Raw genomic sequence first — 21,407 nt, forward strand, 5'->3', positions numbered from 1 at the left:
ACATACACACACACTAACACACTAACATACACACACACTAACATACACACACACTAACACACATACTAACACACACACTAACATACACACTAATACACACACACATTAACATACACACACTAACACACACACACACACTAACATACACACAAACTAACATACACACGCACACTAACACACACACACTAACATACACACACTAACACACGCACCCTAACACACACACACTAACGCACACAGGTCACTGATTGAGCTCCCTGGCTGCTTGAGAGGTCTACAACATTGAATAGGACAAGAGGAATGTTTAAGCTTTTGGGTTCTGCTGTCTTTCTCATCAGATCAGGTTGTGAGGTTTAACCGCGCAGGCGAAGGTCACTGGCTACAGCAGCGATAGTTAAGACTACTCTTAGCTTGTTACAGTCTCACGTTCCTCAATAGACTGCGTGTTGATTCCAAACCAGACTGATTTGGCCTTCCCAAGCATTCTCCCAGTTCTTTAATAACCACGGTATACATCATAAGCCATCAAACACTTTCAAAGAGGGGCTTCCGCACCTTGAATACTTCCGCACAACTTGAATACGTTCAGTTGGACAACTGACTAGGTTTCCCCTTTCCACCTTCTCTCTCAGTGCATTCCATGGCAGTCCATTGCGGTCCAACTCAATGCTACATTCCACTGTTCTCCATAATGAAACGCTAGCGTGCCCTGCAGTGACAAGGCTGTATGCTAACGTTGGACAGACTGCTTTATTACATAGAGTGATGGACCGTGGATGAGCTCGCTCTCTCTCTTTTCCCCTCTCTGCCTCGGGGTGTCCTTGTTTCCCGCCCATCACCAGAGTCCTCTTGTTGCTGTCATCCCACTGGCCTGTTAGCAGGAGGAGTGTGTGTGTGTGTGTGTGTGTGTGTGTGTGTGTGTGTGTGTGTGTGTGTGTGTGTGTGTGTGTGTGTGTGTGTGTGTGTGTGTGTGTGTGTGTGTGTGTGTGTGTGTGTGTGTGTGTGTGTGTGTGTGTGTGTGTGTGTGAAAGAGAGACAGCTGTCAGCAGGGTTCCTGGAGTGACACTTCTGTACTTCTCCGGCTGGGCCCGTGGCGGTAAGGTGCAGTACGGTGCACTGAGCAAATGAGGCAGGCTGCGCCTCAGTGCCACTCCAGGGTGTTGCCGAAGGTTCCTGTACAAAGTTTTTCCTTCACCTGGGATAAACAGGCAATTACACATCCTTTTTCTACGGCGATGGCCATTTTGTGAACTTAAGAGTACACTATTAGTCGGTGTCCCTAAAGGACCCGTGAAGGGAGGGGGGGGGTGAGTAGTGGGTTGAGGGGGAAGAGGGGGGCGGGGGTGGTTTCTCTCAGGGAGAGAGAGTGGTGAAAGAGAGAGAGAGCGGTTTGGATCTCTGTCGGCGTCACAGTCCTGTCGGCAACATTCACGTCTGGTGGTGTAATGAAGTGACAAGTGAGTTATTAGACAGATCAGCGTCAGAAGGCCTCCAGGTAACGGTGGAACAGCACGTTTTTAATGATACTCACTGTCATCCCTCCTTCCTCTCAAGTCAGCCCTCCACCTCCGCAACCCCTTTCACTCAGCTCTTTCTCTCTCTCTTCAGAGAGGAGAGGGGTGAAGCCTGCTGCCAGTGTCGTGGAGGTTGGTAGAGAGAGGAGAGGGGTGAAGCCTGCTGCTAGTGTCGTGGAGGTTGGTAGAGAGAGGAGAGGGGTGAAGCCTGCTGCCAGTATCGTGGAGGTTGGTAGAGAGAGGAGAGGGGTGAAGCCTGCTGCTAGTATCGTGGAGGTTGGTAGAGAGAGGAGAGGGGTGAAGCCTGCTGCCAGTGTCGTGGAGCTTGGTAGAGAGAGGAGAGGGGTGAAGCCTGCTGCCAGTGTCGTGGAGGTTGGTAGAGAGAGGAGAGGGGTGAAGCCTGCTGCCAGTGTCGTGGAGGTTGGTAGAGAGAGGAGAAGCTAAGTCTTAAGAGTTGACACCAACGTGTCCATCAAAGTGTCCATCATGCCCATTGCAAAATAGTCATAAAAAACAAACTGTCCAACACTTTCATGGATATAACGGGGGTTTGAATACTGTATACCACGTAACACTGTGCGTTTTTATCCCCTTTAGATAAGCACCAATCAAGAAAGAGGAGCTCTCAATTTTTTCACATCCATAGTAACACGACAAAAACACAATAATAACCATCAACTCAAGGGCACAGACTCAAAATGAAGACCGATCTGTCTTTCTTTTCTTGAAAAAAAAGGAATTGATATTGGACAAGACATCTGCATCAAGATGACATCACCCGCCAATAAATACCCCTTCCCCTGGCTACTTTGCCTAGTTATCTGAAACATTTGTACCTTAAGATGTGTATGGAAACAAGGAAAATGGCTGCAAATAACTCCGAAAACAGCCAGGCAATGGCGACAGAGTTTCACAGAGTTCACCTTTGAAGCTGACAATCAGCAATGGAAATCAATACTGAAAAAATATAGCAAAAGGCTTAAGACTCAAGTGCATCATATCAACTTATGGGGTGTAAGTTAAAGTACAACTGTATGGCGGAAAAATATAGATGTTTTAAAAACCAATGCTTCTTTTTGTTTTGGTCACAGTTTAAGGACTATTTCTTTGTTTTATAATCAATGTGACATTCACAATACTTCTGATAGGATGGCCATTTTTTGCATGGAAACGTGTATAAAATAATAGGACACTCAACCAACGCTTGTTTTAGGTCACAAATACCACATGCAGTAGAAAGATTAGCCTACTTCAACCTCTGTAGCTAAGTACTGTGATATTACAGTCACACACTGGGTTTACACTCCTTGAAATGAAAATAACACAAATTAAATTCCTCAATACTTAAATCTTCTGCCTTGAAAAACAGCAGCTGTATTGTAGTCAGTTATTGTATCTGGTAGAGTAGAAATACTTAGGCTTTTTCTGAATACGATTATTTGAGTAAATGGGCCGGATGTTTGGATTCGTTCAGGAGAAATATGGGTCTTTTGTTGTGAAATAGCATTTTTGAAACTGAACACGTGCAAAAAAAATAAACCTTCCACAAGTATGTCATTTCCCCTTGGCACTGTGGCCGTCTCAGACCCCGAACATCGCGGAAACCAAAACCATTGCAAAGTCCTTGTAATAATATTACACATCCCGCTTGTATAGTTGCAAAGTGCGAAAAACTGACTTGGTATAGTAAAAGCTATAAATGATAACAAAAACAAAAGAACAGAGAATGATATTGGTGTAGGAGCCCAAAAAACAAAGCATGCCGGCAACCTCCGCATATCTAACAAGTAGATACAACAAGTCACATGATCATTAGTTCTTCTCCTTCTCAGTTTAAAAAATGGTTTTTAAACTAACATAAATGAGTCAAGCTAGTAAAGATGCTACCTCTTTCTTGCCTACCTTAGCGCTGGAAGTATTGTACTGTAACATAAAAACCAAAAAGAGAAACAGAAAAATAGCTAACAACCATCAAATACAATTGTTTTACACCAATAGCCTCTTGGGACATATTATTTACAAATGAAGCAGTCATGCTCTTGTATGGGGTTTCCTTTAAAAGCTATCATTACACAAATACAACAAGAAGATTTATATTTTTATCATTTCTGCAGGCAACAGTCACAAATAAGAGTTTGAATAGATTCTTTGGAGATGGACAAAAACAAAGACATATGGGAAATAGGAAATGGGGTTTATGGGAAACCGGCAGGGCCAGTTTTTGGAATAAAGACACTTCAAGTGTCTCATCCTCGTTCTTCCAAAGAAGGAAAGGTCAAAAGTCACAACGCTTACTGTATATAGTCACTGGATCTCATCGAAGGGAAAGAGAACTGTGGTGCATGACGTCTAGGGGTGGTAAGGTGTAGTTCCTGGGGGTAAGAGCTCATGGTTTGGGGTGAGAAGGGAGTCGAGGAAGGGGGTAGAGTTGGCCAGACGAGGGCCATGGGGTTGGGCTAGTCTACCATGGTGGTGAAGGGCACGTTGTTTTTGTGGAGGTTGGGGTTCTGAGAGTGGCGGTTGCGGCTGCGCACCGAGGAGAACATCATGTTGCAGCCGGCCACTTTGCACTTGTGCATCTCGCGCAGGTGCACAGTCTTGTAGTGCACGCGTAGGGTCCCTTTGTTGCTGTACACTTTGTGGCAGATGCTGCACAGGATCCCACCACTGCCACCGGTGGAAGACAGGACGGTCGGCGAGGAGGAGGGGTCGGCGCCGGTCAGACCTTCTTCCGATCTTCCTCCGACTCCTCCCTCGCCGACCTGGTCCCGCCGCCTCCCGTCCCCTGCCTGCCCCGGGGCATGCTGGGAGCAGTCCTCCTCGTCGCTGACCCCTCCCTCCTCCAGGTCATCCAATAGGATGCCCTCGTCGCTGCCCTCGTCCGACTGGCGTGATGAATGGACTGACCCGCTGGACTGAACGCTGGACGCGGTGCTCAGGTCCAGCACCATGTAGTCGTCTGGGGGGGCCACTGCGGTGGTAGAAGCCGTTGGTGAGGGGGTGGTGGAGGGGGTGGTGGTGGTGGTGATGGTTTAGGGGGTAGTGGTGGGGGTGGGGGTGGGGGTAATCGGTGCCTGCCGGGGAGCTGGCTTCACGGTTCAGCCCTCCTCCCCCCAGGCTGGCGCCGCCAATGCCCGCCCCTGCCATGGCGTCCAGGCCCAAGTGGTGCCCGGCGTAGATCTTAGCCAGGAACTCGGCGCGCAGGTCCTTGGGCAGCGGCGTGAGTTGGGGGTCCAGGACAATGTCGTCCAGCTCTTTGGTAAGCAGTTTGCGATGCAGGTTGATGTTGGAGCTGTGCCTGGTGGAAAGACATAATGAAGGGGGGAGGTAGAGAGAGATCGTTTTCATAAGAAAATGGCTAAACAAGTTGTCAAATCAAGCAAAATGGTGTTTCAGCGCTTTAAACAATGACTGGAATGGTAACGTTCTCAGATCCTTTTAGAAAGATGATACATTTTGCATTCCAAAACATGTGTTCTGTCTCGCCCAACACATGCACCTATGCTTGGAGTTCTAAGTATTTGAATGATATTGTATCAGTCACTACATTTTCAATAACGCTCCTCTCTTCCTGTCCTCTTCAGTAACCCCTGACCTCACGCCAGACAAAATAACTACTAAACGATTCACCTTGTTCTAGAACCTCTCCTCACTCTTCACCTTACTTACTTAACCTATCAAGAGGAAGCTACATTGAAATGGCTTCCAATGCCCTCCCTTTTAGGTGAGAGAGAGTCTACCCAGTCCTTCCCTTAACGTTCCCCTAACTGGTCTAACGTGGTGTGGCGAGAGCATCCCGCCACAGTGTTTACCACAGTCAGCACGTCTAGCACAGCTCCGCTGCAAATCCAATAGACTCTGACTCAATTAAATACTCCACCATATTGAATGAGAGTTTATCAATTGATTGGAGCTGTGGTAATGCGATAATGGAGGGAAAGTGGATAGCGTATTAGATCTCCGACAGCATTATCACACTGGCTCCCTATTGGAAGTGGCTTAATCAGGCCCCCCCTTTTAAACATATGATCCCCATGTATCCCCTTCGCTTTAATAAGAAAGAAAAATGTCCGCTTTTTCACACAGAGAGCAGTAGTATCTCATAACGCATAGCCACCGCCATCGAATTCACAACAAGGAAGTTTAAGCCTGGATCTGGTGTCGTGCTAAAGCTAGCTAGAGCTAAAGGGTATTGTTTGTGAGGTGTAGCAGTCTGCATTGCAAATCCATGCCAAAAGATGTGAGGTAAAATGTGTTTTGACAGCTCAAATTCAATGCCTCTTCCCTCCAATTCCACAGTTGCCATTTCAGACTGGGAGGGATGCAGGCTCCACCACAGCAAATGTCACAATAAAATGGACAAAGAAAGGTAAACATAAGTGTGTAATAACTGGTGCGAGATATGGAAGTGGCACAGTATACACATCCCACTGTCCACAATACAACATGTTAGGGGACTTTTCAAATGAAATCAAGACTTTTAAAGTGAAATGAAACAAAAGTAAGCAATGACTAAGGAATATCAAGCAGTGCTTTTAAATATGAGGGTGTTTCATGCAAGGCAAGGGGCACGGTGGAGGGTGGGACAAACTAAAAACAGACGTCCTTAGCAGGACAGGACGAGGGCAAATGGATTCACAATGTATAGTAGAGCTTACCAGCAGTGCCATGGTTGATGCAGTCAAAAAGGGTCCCTGGCCTTTAATTATTTAGTTCCCTATCGGACATTCTCCTGCAAGAGGGTAAAAATAGTATACATTCATTGGAATGGAGGGACCCCTTTCTTTCTGTGTTACAAGAGGAAGCAAACAGGAGCACCGTCCACTTGAGCATTGTCAGCATCGAGGAGCGGGGAGAATCGATTGGCCATGGTTGTCACTGCCGTGTGTGTGTGTGTGTGTGTGTGTGTGTGTGTGTGTGTGTGTGTGTGTGTGTGTGTGTGTGTGTGTGTGTGTGTGTGTGTGTGTGTGTGTGTGTGTGTGTGTGTGTGTGTGTGTGTGTGTGTGTGAAAGAGTGAAAGAGAGAGAGAGAGAGAAAATATACAGTACATCCATGTTCTGAGACGTATGGAAATTCTTTGCTCTCTTCTTTTAACCTATGATTACAGTCTGATACACAGATGTTGTTATCTTATGGTCCTAATAATCATAACTCATCTCCTAATGTATCACTGTGTATATGGAGAAATGACTGTTTCCACAACCAATAAACAAACAATTGGGTCTAGATATTTTGCTACATCGATTACATTCAATTTGATTGGTTTGTTGATTGTTTTTAGTGAGGATGCCAACAGGCTATGGCATTAGCTGATGTGATTGGGCTGTATGCTGTTGATGATGCTCAGGTAGGCGGGTCCTTTGCAACATGTCTCCACCCCTAAAGCCACACCCCACACACTGCTCATAAGCTCCAGTCTGCCATGGCTCCCTGACTGATGAGGTTAAAACACATGCTAAAGTGCCATGCAGTAAGTACCCTGAATTACTACAGTATTACTAAGTACTACTGCATCAGCCATATGTCATTACTGTGATATCAGCATTTATACTAGATCACAATATCAAGACCACAACTGAATAACTAACACAGAGCACATCTACATTCTACATTTATATGTCCCTTCTGGTCCTTATACTGTCATTCACAAAGGCCACATTCTGACCCTGAGAAAAACAAGATGTGTTGAGTAATCAAACAATTAGTGATTACTGTTTAAAATAAATCAATAGATTGTTCATGTGCATCTTTGGAACAATTCAAGCCTGTGGAATATGGTGTGAGTAATGGCTGCTTGAATGGACTTTGCGGAGGAATTCACCTGCACCGGTGACAGATGCATCTCCTCCCGATCTCTAAACATATTCACTGGAAGTGTGTCAGGCTGCAGTTATATTCTTGGGGTTATATTTTCCTCATTTAGAGGCCATACACAGATTCCTTCATTTATCAGATTTAGCCTCTCTGCCCCATCTCCCTGTCTCCATCACTCTGCCACCACTATTTCACTCCCCCTCTTCCCCATTCCTCTACCCCCAAACCAAACTCCCTCACTCCCTTCTCCACCTCTCCCTCCCTGATGACCAGTAACGTGGCAAAACCAAATTGACAGTCTCATCTTCGCCCAAAGACGGGGGAGGCCTCTTGAGAGGCCATTTTGTTTGTGCAGAGTAGGAGGAGATGGAGAGAGAGAGAGAGGCTAGCTAGCTAACGCGTCTGTCCCAGCAAACGTTAATCATCTTTAGGCTCCCGTCTCTCCTCCAATGGCCCTGTCCTTCCCTCTGTAGTGTGTGTGTGTGTGTGTGTGTGTGTGTGTGTGTGTGTGTGTGTGTGTGTGTGTGTGTGTGTGTGTGTGTGTGTGTGTGTGTGTGTGTGTGTGTGTGTGTGTGTGTGTGTGTGTGTGTGTGTGTGTGTGTGTGTGCGCACGCACTGTCTAAATGAGTCGTAATGAGCAAAGTGAAGTCATATTAAACTGACGCTGATGGTTCTTTGCCTCTGCTGTCATGTGGGGTTGCTATGTGATGAGGTTTGGAGTGGAGAGGTGGGAGGATGATCGAGGGGTTGGGTAACACATTCATCATTATCTGTCTTTATTCTCTACTAGCTGTACTACCTCAGCAACACACACTGAAGTTCAGTTCAGACGTAGCTGGAGAAACTTGATCAAAAAGTTCATAAAAGGAATATCCCTCTCAGGGGTTGGTTACACAGACTCCATAGACACACCATGGAGGTTTAGATGGAAGGCTAAGTTACAGATCACATCAACAAAGCCCTGTCATTATATTAGCCTACAATTACTTACAGAATGTGAAATATTTGCAACGCTTATTGTTCCAAACGAAAGCCTTCTGAAAGTGATTCTCTGATTATCTTTTTGTCTTTATCCACAAAACCCAAATGTATCAAAGATAAATTAACATAAAAGTCCCCTTTCATAATGTAATGTCATTAACATACTGTTCATCAGTAGATATTTTGTATTTTGAACTCGGGATCTGTGGCTAAATTAAATAACACATTCTCTCTATAAATGATCAGGCCTTTGTTTAAGCATGGCAAATCAAGAGACTGCAGCTTTACCAAGTTCTACCAGAGACTGGGCCCACATGGCTTGAAAGGAGCAGGGGAGAAGGAGGGGAGAGAGGGGAGGAGGAGGAGGAGGGGAGAGAGGAGGAGGAGGAGGAGAGGAGAAGAGAGAGGGGGAGGAGGAGGAGAGGAGAAGAGAGGGGGGAGGAGGAGGAGAGAGAGGGGGAGGAGGAGGACAGAGAGGGGGAGGAGGAGGAGGGGAGAGAGGGGGAGGAGGAGGAGAAGAGAGAGGAGGAGGGGAGAGAGGGGGGGAGGAGGAGAGGAGGAGGAGAGTGGCTCTCAAATGTAATTAACCTTCACTCTCTGCATCCCTCGATCCATGTGGGGACGAGGGTCCGCTGCACACTAGTGCATCATGGGAAATAAGTGTGGGAAAGCACCTGGTGACAGAGTCCTCCGATGAAAATGAATAAAACAAGGAAGAGTCTTAATATAAACATGTAGAAAAGAGAGAGGGAGGCCCTGTCGTTGATTTAGGAAAATATGATTAACGAGGATAATAAGGCCGATGATTACTGGTCGGCACGCCTTTCAGACGTTAATCATACTACCGCTGCTGCCACCTCTGTGTGTGTGTGTGCCGCCCTCCACAATAAATATGCAATCATTTACCTCTGAGCTGAGCACCTGGTGGCCAGGGGGCTGGAGGGAAACACTGTACTGTTACTGTATCGATGTATAACTAGCAGCTAGATGTTAGAGGACTCTCTGTACTCTATTAGCCGTGTGTGTGTGTGTGTGTGTGTGTGTGTGTGTGTGTGTGTGTGTGTGTGTGTGTGTGTGTGTGTGTGTGTGTGTGTGTGTGTGTGTGTGTGTGTGTGTGTGTGTGTGTGTGTGTGTAAAACAACAGTATGCTATGTTTATCCTGTTAGTTAACCACGCCATTGATCTGTATCTTTACATCTACGTCACCATGTAGATACAAAATGCCCCCCCCCTCTTCAAACGCTTGGGACACTATTGTCATTTCCCATTGTCTTTTGTTGTTTCCCTCAAATATTAATATGATACCGTAGATCAAATGTCCTTGTCCTCCCCTCTAATTGACTCTGACATCGGGGCTTTTGAAGGTAGCGTTTGTTTGATGCGCCTACCTACGATCCTCTGGGGTGTCACTCCACTGTAGAGAAATAATTGACTAATGGGATATGCTGAGGTACCTGGACAACCTCCTGTTGTTGGTATAGACGTCAACATCTCGCTGTGAGGAGAGAGAGGAGAGGTGGTGGGGGAGAGGAGGAAGCTGGTTATTAGCACTGCATATTACAGACCTGGATTTTGCATACATTATCTGGTTGGAAACAAATGTCTGGGTGTCCCATCAGATTTAGGCTCAGATACGGTTTCTGTTGTTACAGAAATTTGACATTCTAAAGCTCAAATACAAGGGATGACGAGAAGGCATACGGTTTGGTTTACTGAGATTAAGTATCATTATTCTGTGATATAATGAATAGATTATTATAATTACAGGTTATATTGCATTAAATGTATTTAATTAATCATGCAGTTACTTATCAGATTATTTTAAATATTATTTGAATTTGTGCTAAAATATAATAATGATTGGTTTCATAATATCAGAAATAATATGTTATTAGCTGTGGAATTTGTAGTGAATCTTATGAAAAATGTCATTTGAAACTACTCAAACTTTATGTAGCAGCAAACCAATGTCTGAGGCGTTGTGGTTTCCCAATCCTTCCTCCACAATAATATTATCAGAGGGGAAAAGTCCTTATGAAAACCACCAAATTATTTTCCCATGTTACAACTACAATTACACTGCAGCATGCATTATGTAGTTAAGGGATTACCCAGGGACACATCTGATTGGTGTTCGGCCAGAGTCCTGACTATAGCTTCAATACCCCACAATTCCTTTGGCCCCGCGATACCCCTCTGTTGTTACGCTTCTCTCCTTATTCCATAGGAGCGGCAGGCTCAGTAATACATCCCATATGCTACCAGGAATTTATGCGCCACAAAAGATCTGTCCCGAATGGCACCCTATTTACCATATAGTGCACTACTTTTGACCAGGGTTCTGATCACAGGTAGTGCACTATATAGGTATAGGTTGCCATTTGGGACACACTCAAAGTATGGAAACAATAGTGTACTTAGGTGTAACTCACCCACATCTTGGTCTAAAACCGTCTTCCTTCTAAGATCCATATGTTCACAGCAGTGATTGTCCTCTCTTCCTGCTACACACCTATCTATTCATCAGTGCCTTATGTTAAAGCGCTTCTGGAATTTATACGCTTGTGTTTCTGGTAATCGAGTCAAACTGTCACACGCACATCACTAGGGCAAGATTCCACAGTCACTGTGACACCGTGTCTGTGACCGTGGGTTGAGGTTCATGCTTCACTATAAGCCTGTGGAAGACATTTGGGTTCATCTTTGAGCCAAGATGGAAGACGAAACACAGTCTAATTTGACCTCGCTCCCTCACAGTTGCACCTCTATACTACAGCACCCACTGCCTCTTGGAAACCATATCCTTTACTGTGAGTGAGTCAGAGGATCCTAACTAGTGCTGTTTTTCACTGATTCGTTTTTCCCACCACTGTCATCCCTCGTCGTTTAGTGCCGGAGTTAAGTGTTTTTTTAAAGGCCATTACGGGGTCGTGGCGGCAGATGCTAATACAAGTGGGGAGCGCTAATGTCGGAGAGCGCCCAATAAAAAAGATGGACGGCTAAATTATATAGTTGGGAGACAAGCTGTGGCAGTGGTCGGGAAGGATGACGGGCGGGGGAGGGCTCTGATTCATAGTTCTACCTGGACTTCCACTAAATAAGGAAGTAGGCCGCTGAATTAGGCCTCCTCATTGGTCAGTTTGGCCATGTGTGTCCAGCTCCTGAGCAGGTATTGGTCGGCTTACTCGCCACTCATTCAGAAATGTGTGAGGTGAGTCTTTGGGATGCCTCGATACCATTGGAGTTTCTGTCATGGTAATTTAGTATCTAAACATTTGTTGAGATGTCTGTTCGCTGTGGGGAAGCTGTTATTTGCATCGTATCAAACCATAAGGTCAGGGCTATTTGTTTAATATCATATTTTATTTTAGTGCAATAAAGAGACAAATAAAAAATACTGTGTACATTACAATGAATGAGTGAGTCTCTGTATCTGTAGGAACGCATCAGCTTTTGAGTTTGTGTGATTTTATACGTGCACAAGCATGTGTTTGTGTGTGTGGTTATGCGAGACAGCAGGCCTCTCGTGCCCCGGGCGCTCCCTGTCCCTAAAGCCTCGTCAAAGAGGGTAACGAACTAACGCATCATCCGCGGCTGTGTCAAACACACGCATCGGCACGGCAACGCATCCTTTAATAACACTTCCTGTCATCTCCCTGCTGTCGGCACCAGCTGCGTCAGGTGAGCGGCATGATTTCACCTTCTCTTCTCCTCCGCTAACTCTATTTTACCTGTCTCTTCTCCTCCATCCCCCCTTTCCCCCTCTCTCCTCCGCTAACTCTATAACCCATCTCTCTTTTTTCCCTCTCATCCACCTACTCCATCCCCTCCCTCTATCCCTGCCTCCATCCCTCTCTCCCTGAACAAGTGCCAGAGTCACCTGCTCTATTTACTTGGTGCTAATGAACAAACAGGAACAGAATGAACAGATGCCACTGAAACAAGGAACTTAATAAAGGCCCCGGGTGGAGAGGGGAGGCAGGTGGAGGGTTGCTGTTGAGACAAAACAACTGAGAAAAACTAGAGAAAAAACTCCTCAGAGAAGTAAAATAGATTAGGAGGGGGAGAAAACACACTCGCTCTTTATCTAAATAAAAAAGTGTCACTTGTCACCACGGCGTGCTCTAACACAACAAAACATGTTTTTATCTCTTTCTTCAGAGGAGCTGGTTGAGTGAGGCTTCCCCTCTTCTAGAGCTCTAGAATGTGGCATATGTCATTATACTGGGAGCAAAGGCATGCTGTGTGTGTGTGTGTGTGTGTGTGTGTGTGTGTGTGTGTGTGTGTGTGTGTGTGTGTGTGTGTGTGTGTGTGTGTGTGTGTGTGTGTGTGTGTGTGTGTGTGTGTGTGTGTGTGTGTGTGTGTGTGTGTGTGTGTGTGTGTGTGTGTGTGTGTGTGTGTGTGTGTGTAAAAGAGAGACAGGGGGGGGTGCATTTGTTACACTTGAAGTCATGTCTATTTTCGAGGGGCGTTGGGGAGGAGATGAATTTACATTTCCTTTCAAGGGCCCTTTTTCCACCGACACCCCACTGTGAAGACAGACTGGACCGTTCAGTCAAATGGACATGCTTGTTTACACGGTGGTCAGGGGAATAGACCTGGCAATGTCACACACAAGGCCTTTACTTCGGGTTTTTTTATGATGCTAATAACAATGCTAATGAGTCACTATCGATGCTACCATGGGGTCGTTGTTGAGAGTTTCAATTCCCTAATATCCGGCCACATTTGATAGGCTATTTTTCAAACCACTCTTAGGCCAGTCGAAGTCTAACTTCAAACATCCCCTCATGCAAAAAAACAAAACAATTGTTAGCAATTCCTTGGAGAGCTAAATGCTAGTTGCTAGCCCAGGGCACTCTGATGTTGTGTAGCCTCAGCATGTGTTGTGTTCTGGCGTCAACCTGCTGCTAGCTTTAGTGGGTGTGTGTATTCTGGGAGGGTGTGTGTGGGAGGTTGTGTGTTCTGGGAGGGTGTGTTTGGATAGGGTGGATGTGCTAACAAGCCCAGGTAGGTAGAGCGTGGCTAGCCTCACCTCCTGGAGCAGGGCGCTAATACATGCAGTGGCTTGACAGACCGCTGTCTACGTTAATGTATGCTACCTCACCTGTCAGTAACGAGGTGAGTGAGGGGAGGTAAACAGGGGTATATCTCAGAGTGGAAGATTGTGTGTGTGTGTTCTGGCGATGACACCCTACTTCTCTGAACTTTGACATGACAGTCAACAGATGCCACTGTATACCTGTTACATTATAAAGTGTATCTCTGCTAATGGTGCATTTCACTTAACATATGGTAGGTGACGCCTTAATAATTTCACTCCATCTAAGTAAGAAAAAAGACTTCATTGCAGTTGCGTAGCTCATCAAGAAAACTCATCTACTGTCCTAAACTTCCCCGTTACTAATTCCACAATTACTGATATGATGAAATATCAAATAAAACACATACATGCACAACATTGTCACATACATCAAAACACAACATTGTCAATGTTTCTAATTACGTCATGTAATGACAAAACATATGTAATGAACCTACCTGTAATGAATGCCTGAATTGTTAGTATTTTATATATATATATATATATATACACATATACACATATATATATATATATACATATATATATACACAGTACCAGTCAAAAGTTTGGACACACCTACTAATTCAAGGGTTTTATTTTTACTATTATTCTACATTGTACAGCTTTGTACTATGATATAACACATGGATTCATGTAGTAACCAACAAAGTGTTAAACAAATCAAAATATATTTTATATTTAGATATATATATATATGTGTATATATATATATATATATACACACACCACCGTTCAAAAGTTGGGTTCACCTAGAAATGTCCTTGTTTTTGAAAGAAAAGCACATTTTTTGTCCACTAAAATAACATCAAATTGATCAGAAATAGAGTGTAGACATTATTAATGTTGTAAATGACTATTGCAGCTGAATGTTATATATTTTTATGCAATATCTACATAGGCGTACAGAGGTGCATTATCAGTAACCATCACTTCTGTGTTCCAATGTCATGTTGTGTTAGCTAATCCAAGTTTATCATTTTAAAAGGCTAATTGATCATTAGAAAACCCTTTTGCAGTTATGTTAGCACAGCTGAAAACTGTTGTTCTAATTAAAGAAGCAATACAACTGGCCTTCTTTAGACTAGTTGAGTATCTGGAGCATCAGCATTTGTGGGTTCGATTACAGGTTCAAAATGTCCAGAAAAAGAGAGATGAAGACTATTCCATGCGAGAAATTGACAAGAAACTGAAGATCTCATACGCTAACTGGCTCTAACCAGAATAGAAAGAGGAGTGGGAGGCCCCGGTGCACAGTGAATTTGTAAGTCGCTCTGGATAAGAGCGTCTGCTAAATGACTTACATGTAAATGTAATAGGCGACTCCGGGATGCTGGCCTTCTAGGCAAAGAAAAAGCCATATCTCAGACTGGCCAATGAAAAGAAAAGATTAAGATGGGCAAAAGAACACAGACACTGGACAGAGGAACATTACGGAGTTTCCTCTTCACTGTTGACATTGAGACTGGTGTTTTGCAGGTACAATTTAATGAAGCTGCCATTTGAGTACTTGGGAGGCATCTGTTTCTCAAACTAGAAACTCTTAAATACTTGTCCTCTTGCTCAGTTGTGCACCGGGGCCTCCCACTCCTCTTTCTATTCTGGTTAGGGCCAGTTTGTGCTGTTCTGTGAAGGGAGTAGTACACAGCGTTGTACAAGATCTTCAGTTTCTTGGCAATTCCTCGTATAGAATAGCCTTAATTTCTCAGAACAAGATTAGACAGACGAGTTTTAGAAGAAAGGTAATTTTGAGCCTGTAATTGAACCCACAAATGATGATGTTATGTGTGTGTGTGTGTATAAATATATATATATAGTTGTATTGTTTATCTCAAATTCTTGTTTTGTTACTTGTCATGTTTTTGTGGACCCCAGGAGAATAGCTGCTGCCTCCGCAAAAGCTACTGGGTTTCCAAGTAAACAAATGAATTAATAACACCAGTTGTATCATAGTATTCATTCATACTCTACTGATATTTAAATAATTAGTCAGAAAAATTGAGGCAGTCAAATTAAGAACCAATGGTAAGCCAAGAAAAAAGACACTGTTAGTGTGTATATATGTGTGTGTGTTGTACGACACTCACCTGTCTCTACTCCGTCGGGAGGGGAAGGCGGCGTTGCAGCCGGACACGGTGCACACGTGCATCTCTTTGAGATGCACGTTCTTGTAGTGCAGTTTGACACTGTAGGAGCTCTTGAAGCTCTTCTTGCACACGTAGCAGATCTTGGGGTCGTTGGAGTTGGGGCTGGTGCACAGTTCTCCCTCGGGGGAGTGCGAGGAGGGGAACTTGGGCGGGCTGGCGCCGTAGCTCATGGAGGAGATGAAGCTCTCGTGAAGGGCAGCCATGCTGGCGGCGGCGGCTGCAGCAGCCGCCATGCCCCCGTTGTAGAGGCCGTACTGGCTCATGCAGAACATGTCGTAGGTGGGGTCGTTGAGCTCCTCCTTAATCTTGATGGCGGGCTGGTGGGGTGAGGGTGAGGAGCGGCTCTTGGGGTCTTCCATCTCCTTCCTCAGCTGCGCCTCCTCATCTCTGGCCTCCAGGTCCTCCTGGTCCTTTTCCAGGTTGTTGCCTCCTCCTACTCTGGAGCTCCTGGAGGAGTTGAGCCTCAGCCTCTGGTGCTGCTCCTCCACCTCCATCATCTCCTCGCGGTAGAACATCTTGGAGTCCGAAGTCTCAGAATCGTTCTCAAAGTCTCTCTCGTGGTCCTGGTCCTCGGAGGTGAAGCTGTCCATGCAGCGGAGCTCACCGCCTGGGCCTCCCCTCTCGCCCCTGCCGCCCTCGCCTCCGGGTCCCTCTCCCCGGCAGTCGTCCTGGTCGTGCCTCATCAGGTGTCCCCTCATCAGGCCTGGGCTCATCTCATCCTGGGAGGGGGACTGGTGCCCGCTGCCGCCGCTGTGGTGGCCGTTGTTGTTCCCTCCTCTGCTGTTGTTGTTGTTGCGGTTTCCATTGATGTTGTTGTGGTGGAGGTGGGAGGAGGGGTGGTGGTGGTGGTGGTGGTGACAACTGTCGTCATCATCGTCGTCTTTGTCCTCATCGTACTCGTCCGCCACGTCAATCACCTCCTTCTCGATCTTCACCGGCATGCTGGACTTACGGGGCTTCTTCTTGGGGGTGGGGTCCGTGTTGGTGGCAGCAGCTGGATCCTGCTGGGGGATACTGGAGGTGGGCAGCCTGTGGTGGGACATTAGCCCACCTTCAGAAGACATATTGTGGGCGTTGTGGGAGGCTGCGGCGGCAGCCAGGAGCTGATGCTGCTGGTCCATCAGAGAGGTGTTGTTGGTGGTGGAGGGCAGGATGGGGCTGGTGGGCAGTGACACTGGAGGACTGACCAGGTGCTGTGGGGACAGCAGCGTACGGTAGAAAGGGGGCACCGGCTGGATGGGCTGCACTGACTTCAGGGAGGGGAAGACCAGTGGGCTCTGCAGGGGTGACTGGAGCATGGTGTCCAGGGGCGGGGTGGCGAAACCCAGAGGTGGCCGTCCGGGACTGGTGAGGGTGAAGCCGCTCTTGGCGCTGGAGATGACGGGCGTGCCGGGGCCCGACCCACGGATGAGGTCCTTGTCACGGTTGTTCCTCAGCATGGGCATGTGCAGGCGTGGGTTGGGGTTGGCGCTGTGGCGGTTGCGGCTGCGCAGCGAGCTGAACACCATGTTGCAGCCCTCGATGGTGCAGCGGTGCTTGATCTTGAGGTGTACGGCGTTGTAGTGGATCTTCAGCGTACCTTTGTCGTAGAAGGTCTTTCCGCACGAGTTGCAGCACACACGGCCCTTGCGTGAGGTGGCTCCCATGCGGCGCATGCGGTGCATCTTGGAGGAGAAGGATGAGTGGGTAATGCTCTTGGACTGCTCGCTCTTCACAAAGTGGTGGTGGGCCTGGTGGTCGTTGAGGGAGTTGGACCTAGGCCGTGGGGTCCCGGGTTGCCCCTGGCCTTGCTGCTGCTGGCCTTGCTGCTGCTGTTCCGTCTGCTGCTGGGACAGCTGGTTAGAAGGAGTGGGCGAGATGGGTGATGCCCGGTTGTTGGGCTCCTGTTTGGGCTCGATGGCGTTGTTTATGCCCCCCAGGGCTCCGATGCGGCTGGGGCTCTGACCGCTGCTGCGGAAAGGGCTGAGGGATACTTCGGACTCGCTGCTCTCCACCGTCTCGCCCTGGTTGGGTAGGCTGGCCTCGCGATCCCGGTCGTGGAGGCCCCGGAGGCCCGACTGCTCCAGCGCCAGGCCATTGGGGGGCAGTCCCAGCATGGGGGCCGACACAGGGTTGATGTACTGGAACGGCAGCAGGAAGGCTAGACTGTTAGGGATGTTCTCAAAGTGGTGGATGCTGGACGGGCTGCTGGTCTCAATGTGGTTGAGGAGGCCTGGGCTTCGACCACGTCCCGTGCTGTTGCTCTCGATGAACGTCCGGATGCCTGAGTCGGTCTTGGAGGAGGGCACGGTGACCGCCTGACCCTCCTTCTCCTGGATGGCCATCAGCTCCACGATGGACTTGGTCTCTCCGAAACGAAGGAACTGCTGCAGGGTGATGATCTCCTCTTCCCGAGACATAATGGACCAGCGGTCCAGCACCTTGCCCGCAGCATCCTAGAGGCCCAATGGAAAGACGAGAGAGAATAGACAAAACACACAAAAGTTATTGATTGTGCATAATCACCGTGGTCGGTCTGAGGTCGAGAGGGAGCGGGGTGGAAGGGGGTAGGGAAGGGGTGTTGTTATCGGCTCATGAAATTCAGAGGCCCCTGAAGCGACAAGTAAAGATTGATAATAGAGCTCTGATAATAACCCTCCTCCTCTTCCCTGTCCCTCTTTCCCTTCCCCCTTTCTCTCCTTCCTTCTTTACCTTTCATCAGCTATGCATACACAGTCATTAGGCACACAGCGAGAGGAACAGGGAGAGTTTAATAAAGTCTAAAAGCAAACAAATGGAGACCGCTGGGGCCGGTGGGGCTGGTGGGCTATTAGTGGGTACCTGTGAATTCTAACCATTTCTGGGGACGTTGATCTATTCGCTGTGAGACTGTTTAATAAAAACAGCCCATGAAAGATGTGAACTCTCGCTGAGAGTCCCTCAGAACAGCGCACGGCACGCAGCTCCGCTATGTTTACTGCCGCGATGACAGCCGGGGAGAAAAAAGGCTGCTAAAAGAAAGAATGGATTAATTAGCGCGAACCACTAATCGTACCTTGCTACTTGGCAGCCATTTTTCATAGTTTCCTCTTATCTCTGAGGGAATCTAATGAACAAAGTAAAATGGAGTTAGGAATATTAGTCTATGGGGGGTTAAGTCGTCTTTGACATTAAAATAAGAACATCCATGTTAATTTAAGCGCGGTTTTGGAGGTGACACCGATCTGGCATCACGTTCATTAAGAACAGACCTGGGATCAGTTTTTATGTTAATGAGGTTTACGGGATGCATATCTCCCATCAGATTCAATACTAAAGAAGCAGACATACTTTATCAGTGTGACCGTGTCAAGAGGAAAACGCATGTGCTTGCATTTACACTGCCTATGGAGAGAAGGCGGGAGGGAACGGGAAATGAAATGAAGTAAATGTTGACAGGACATATTTTACATGGGCCTTGGTGTTTCCCAACCCTGTGCTTGTGGAGCCCTGTGGAAGCGTGGGAAACAAAGTTTCCATCCTGGGAGAAAAGAATGACTCCGATGGGAGAGCTCTCAGCATTATTCCAAGAGGAGCACTTTCCTTGGCGGCCATCTCTTTTGGAGATGGTGCTATTAACCACAGAAAAATAAAACGCCTCGAGTTTTGAACAAACATGCGCGTCAATTGCCAAACGTCGAGACATGGCAATGGATTCTGGGAAAGGAATCTTGGCAAGACCTGAACCTGAACTGAAGGAGTTTGCGGTCGAGCTCAGAGCTTTGATACACAGAATACTGACCCAGTTCTGTTGTCTCAGACTCTGAACCCACTGGTGCTGTGACTGTGTACTGCGAGGGTGGAACCCAGCAAATCACTAACGGAGATTGGCACATCCTGTCAACTAAACAACTTATTTGATTGACAGACTTTAACAGGTGTTAGTATGAGATTCAACATGAGTGCTAATCAATTATCTAGACATTTTATTTTAAATTTAAGTCCCACATTGCTCGTTCACACGGGAAGAAAACGGGTCTGTGTGCACTACAGAGCTGCTACTTTGTGAATGGTGTGAGTGTGTGTGTGCATATATGTATGTATATATGCATGAGTGTGTGTGTGTGTTTATTATATGAGTGGTGGGGATAAACACTACAGTTTACTCTGCATGGTCCTGTGGGACCTCTGCAGCCCAGTCAAGTGTGACTTCAAGGGAAGGACAGTGCAACCACAACAATTAGAAGCAACGCTAGGGTTCCCCGTTCACACCCCGCTCCTTCTCTCCTGCCTGGCAGAATCTATCAGAGATACAACAGTCTAAGAGGGGCTAAAAATACATCACAAAGGGCCTTAAAGGGAAAAACACAAGATAAATGTTTAACAAGACAGAGGGAGAGAGAGAATGGAAAAGGAAGTGTGTGTGTGTGTGTGTGTCTGCATGCGTGTGTGTGTCTGCGTGCGTGCGTGCGTGCGTGCGTGTGTGTGTGTGTGTCTGCATGCATGTGTGTGTCTGCATGCGTGTGTGTGTCTGTGTGCGTGCGTGCGTGCGTGCGTGCGTGCGTGCGTGTGTGTGTGTGTGTGTGTCTGCATGCATGTGTGTGTGTGAGTGAGAGTGAGGGGGTAGATATAGAGTGGTTGCACATCATGCCCTTAGACATAGAAGCCAAATGAATCCTTGGGAGATGGAACATCAATAGTAACTGGGGTTATTTGTTGTTAAATATACATTAAAAAAACATTTTACACTTTCATTCTGTGTGTGTGAGTTTTTCGCTTGGAGGTATATGACTTTAAATTGTAGCCTGGGCACTATTATTTCATAGCTGCACGGCCGTTGGGGCATGTGGATTTCCATCGGATTCCATTGAAAAAAGTTAAATTAGAAAGTGTATAATTAGGCAGAAAGATAAGAAATGGAGAGAATTGCTCAGAAATAGTCACTTTGAAATGTACAATGCGAGTCGTAGAATAAGGGTCACATACGTTAATAAACTGACAAGTACATAACAGGCACGTACGCACAAGGGACACAAACTCACCAAATGATTGGTGCAGAATGGAATAGCTATGACACATTCCAATATACGTGGTACTACTTTGGATCTGTTTACTGTTACAAAGTGACACTAATGAAATACAATACAGCAAATTTGATCAGAGGTAGGTTATGGATTAGAAGATGCCCAATAAAAAGGTAGGCCTACACTGTGCAGATCAATCAACAATAAATGTTCCTCACCCTAACCACTGAGGAGAGAGTCAGACATTGCTGTTTCAAAGGTTCAAAGGTCACGCCACCACTTGGCAGTCCAAGTCCCCTTAAAAACCCATCACACGCAATTTATCCTTGTGCTTTTCAGAACACTGTCCGGACACAGACAAGTATGGCTTATGTTCTTATCATATTCCTCCCTCCCATCCCTTCATCCCTGCTTGTTGTTCAATCACGATACAGGTCAGTACTACGGCTATGGAGAGAGAGGGCCCGTACTGCAGTGGAAGGGGAGAGATAGATAGATGGAGAGAGAGAGGGGGGGGGGGGTAGAAACACAGACAGGAAGAGAGAGAGGGTGAGGGAGAAACTCCAGCTTGCATTTACTGAACCCCACACCAACCAGAGTGAGTGAACAATATGAGGGGATTAGCTTGACTACAATTCCTGGTCCAGGGGGAAACCTCATGTGCTTTTTATCTCAGAAACTATTATTCGGCCATTTAATAACCCCTCTCTGTTTACGCTGTGTAAGAGTAGATGTTTAACGTGTTTTATGGTAACACTATCAAAGTACAGACCACAAGAGCTGGGCAACCAACAATTCTAAATAAATATTAACAGATAATAAAACATAACATATTGGACACTGAACAAGAACATGTTTCATTGTA

The 21,407-nt window shown here is 46.5% G+C and overlaps 1 protein-coding gene across 1 annotated transcript in view; it reads right to left on the minus strand.

The window, feature by feature from the left end:
* Positions 1-1,344: 1,344 nt before the first annotated feature.
* The window catches only part of LOC124024506 (zinc finger protein basonuclin-2-like), a 74,496-nt gene continuing 54,433 nt past the window's right edge, over positions 1,345-21,407 (minus strand). The window contains exons 3-5 of the mRNA XM_046338424.1: positions 15,501-17,995; positions 4,554-4,812; positions 1,345-4,483 (exon numbers count right to left, since the gene is read on the minus strand). Coding sequence (XP_046194380.1) covers positions 3,971-4,483; positions 4,554-4,812; positions 15,501-17,995 — 3,267 coding nt within the window. The 3' untranslated portion in view covers positions 1,345-3,970. The remainder of the gene's footprint in view (positions 4,484-4,553; positions 4,813-15,500; positions 17,996-21,407) is intronic.

The sequence above is a fragment of the Oncorhynchus gorbuscha genome, unplaced genomic scaffold (assembly GCF_021184085.1).
Source record: "Oncorhynchus gorbuscha isolate QuinsamMale2020 ecotype Even-year unplaced genomic scaffold, OgorEven_v1.0 Un_scaffold_1894, whole genome shotgun sequence".
NCBI classification, from domain to species: domain Eukaryota; kingdom Metazoa; phylum Chordata; class Actinopteri; order Salmoniformes; family Salmonidae; genus Oncorhynchus; species Oncorhynchus gorbuscha.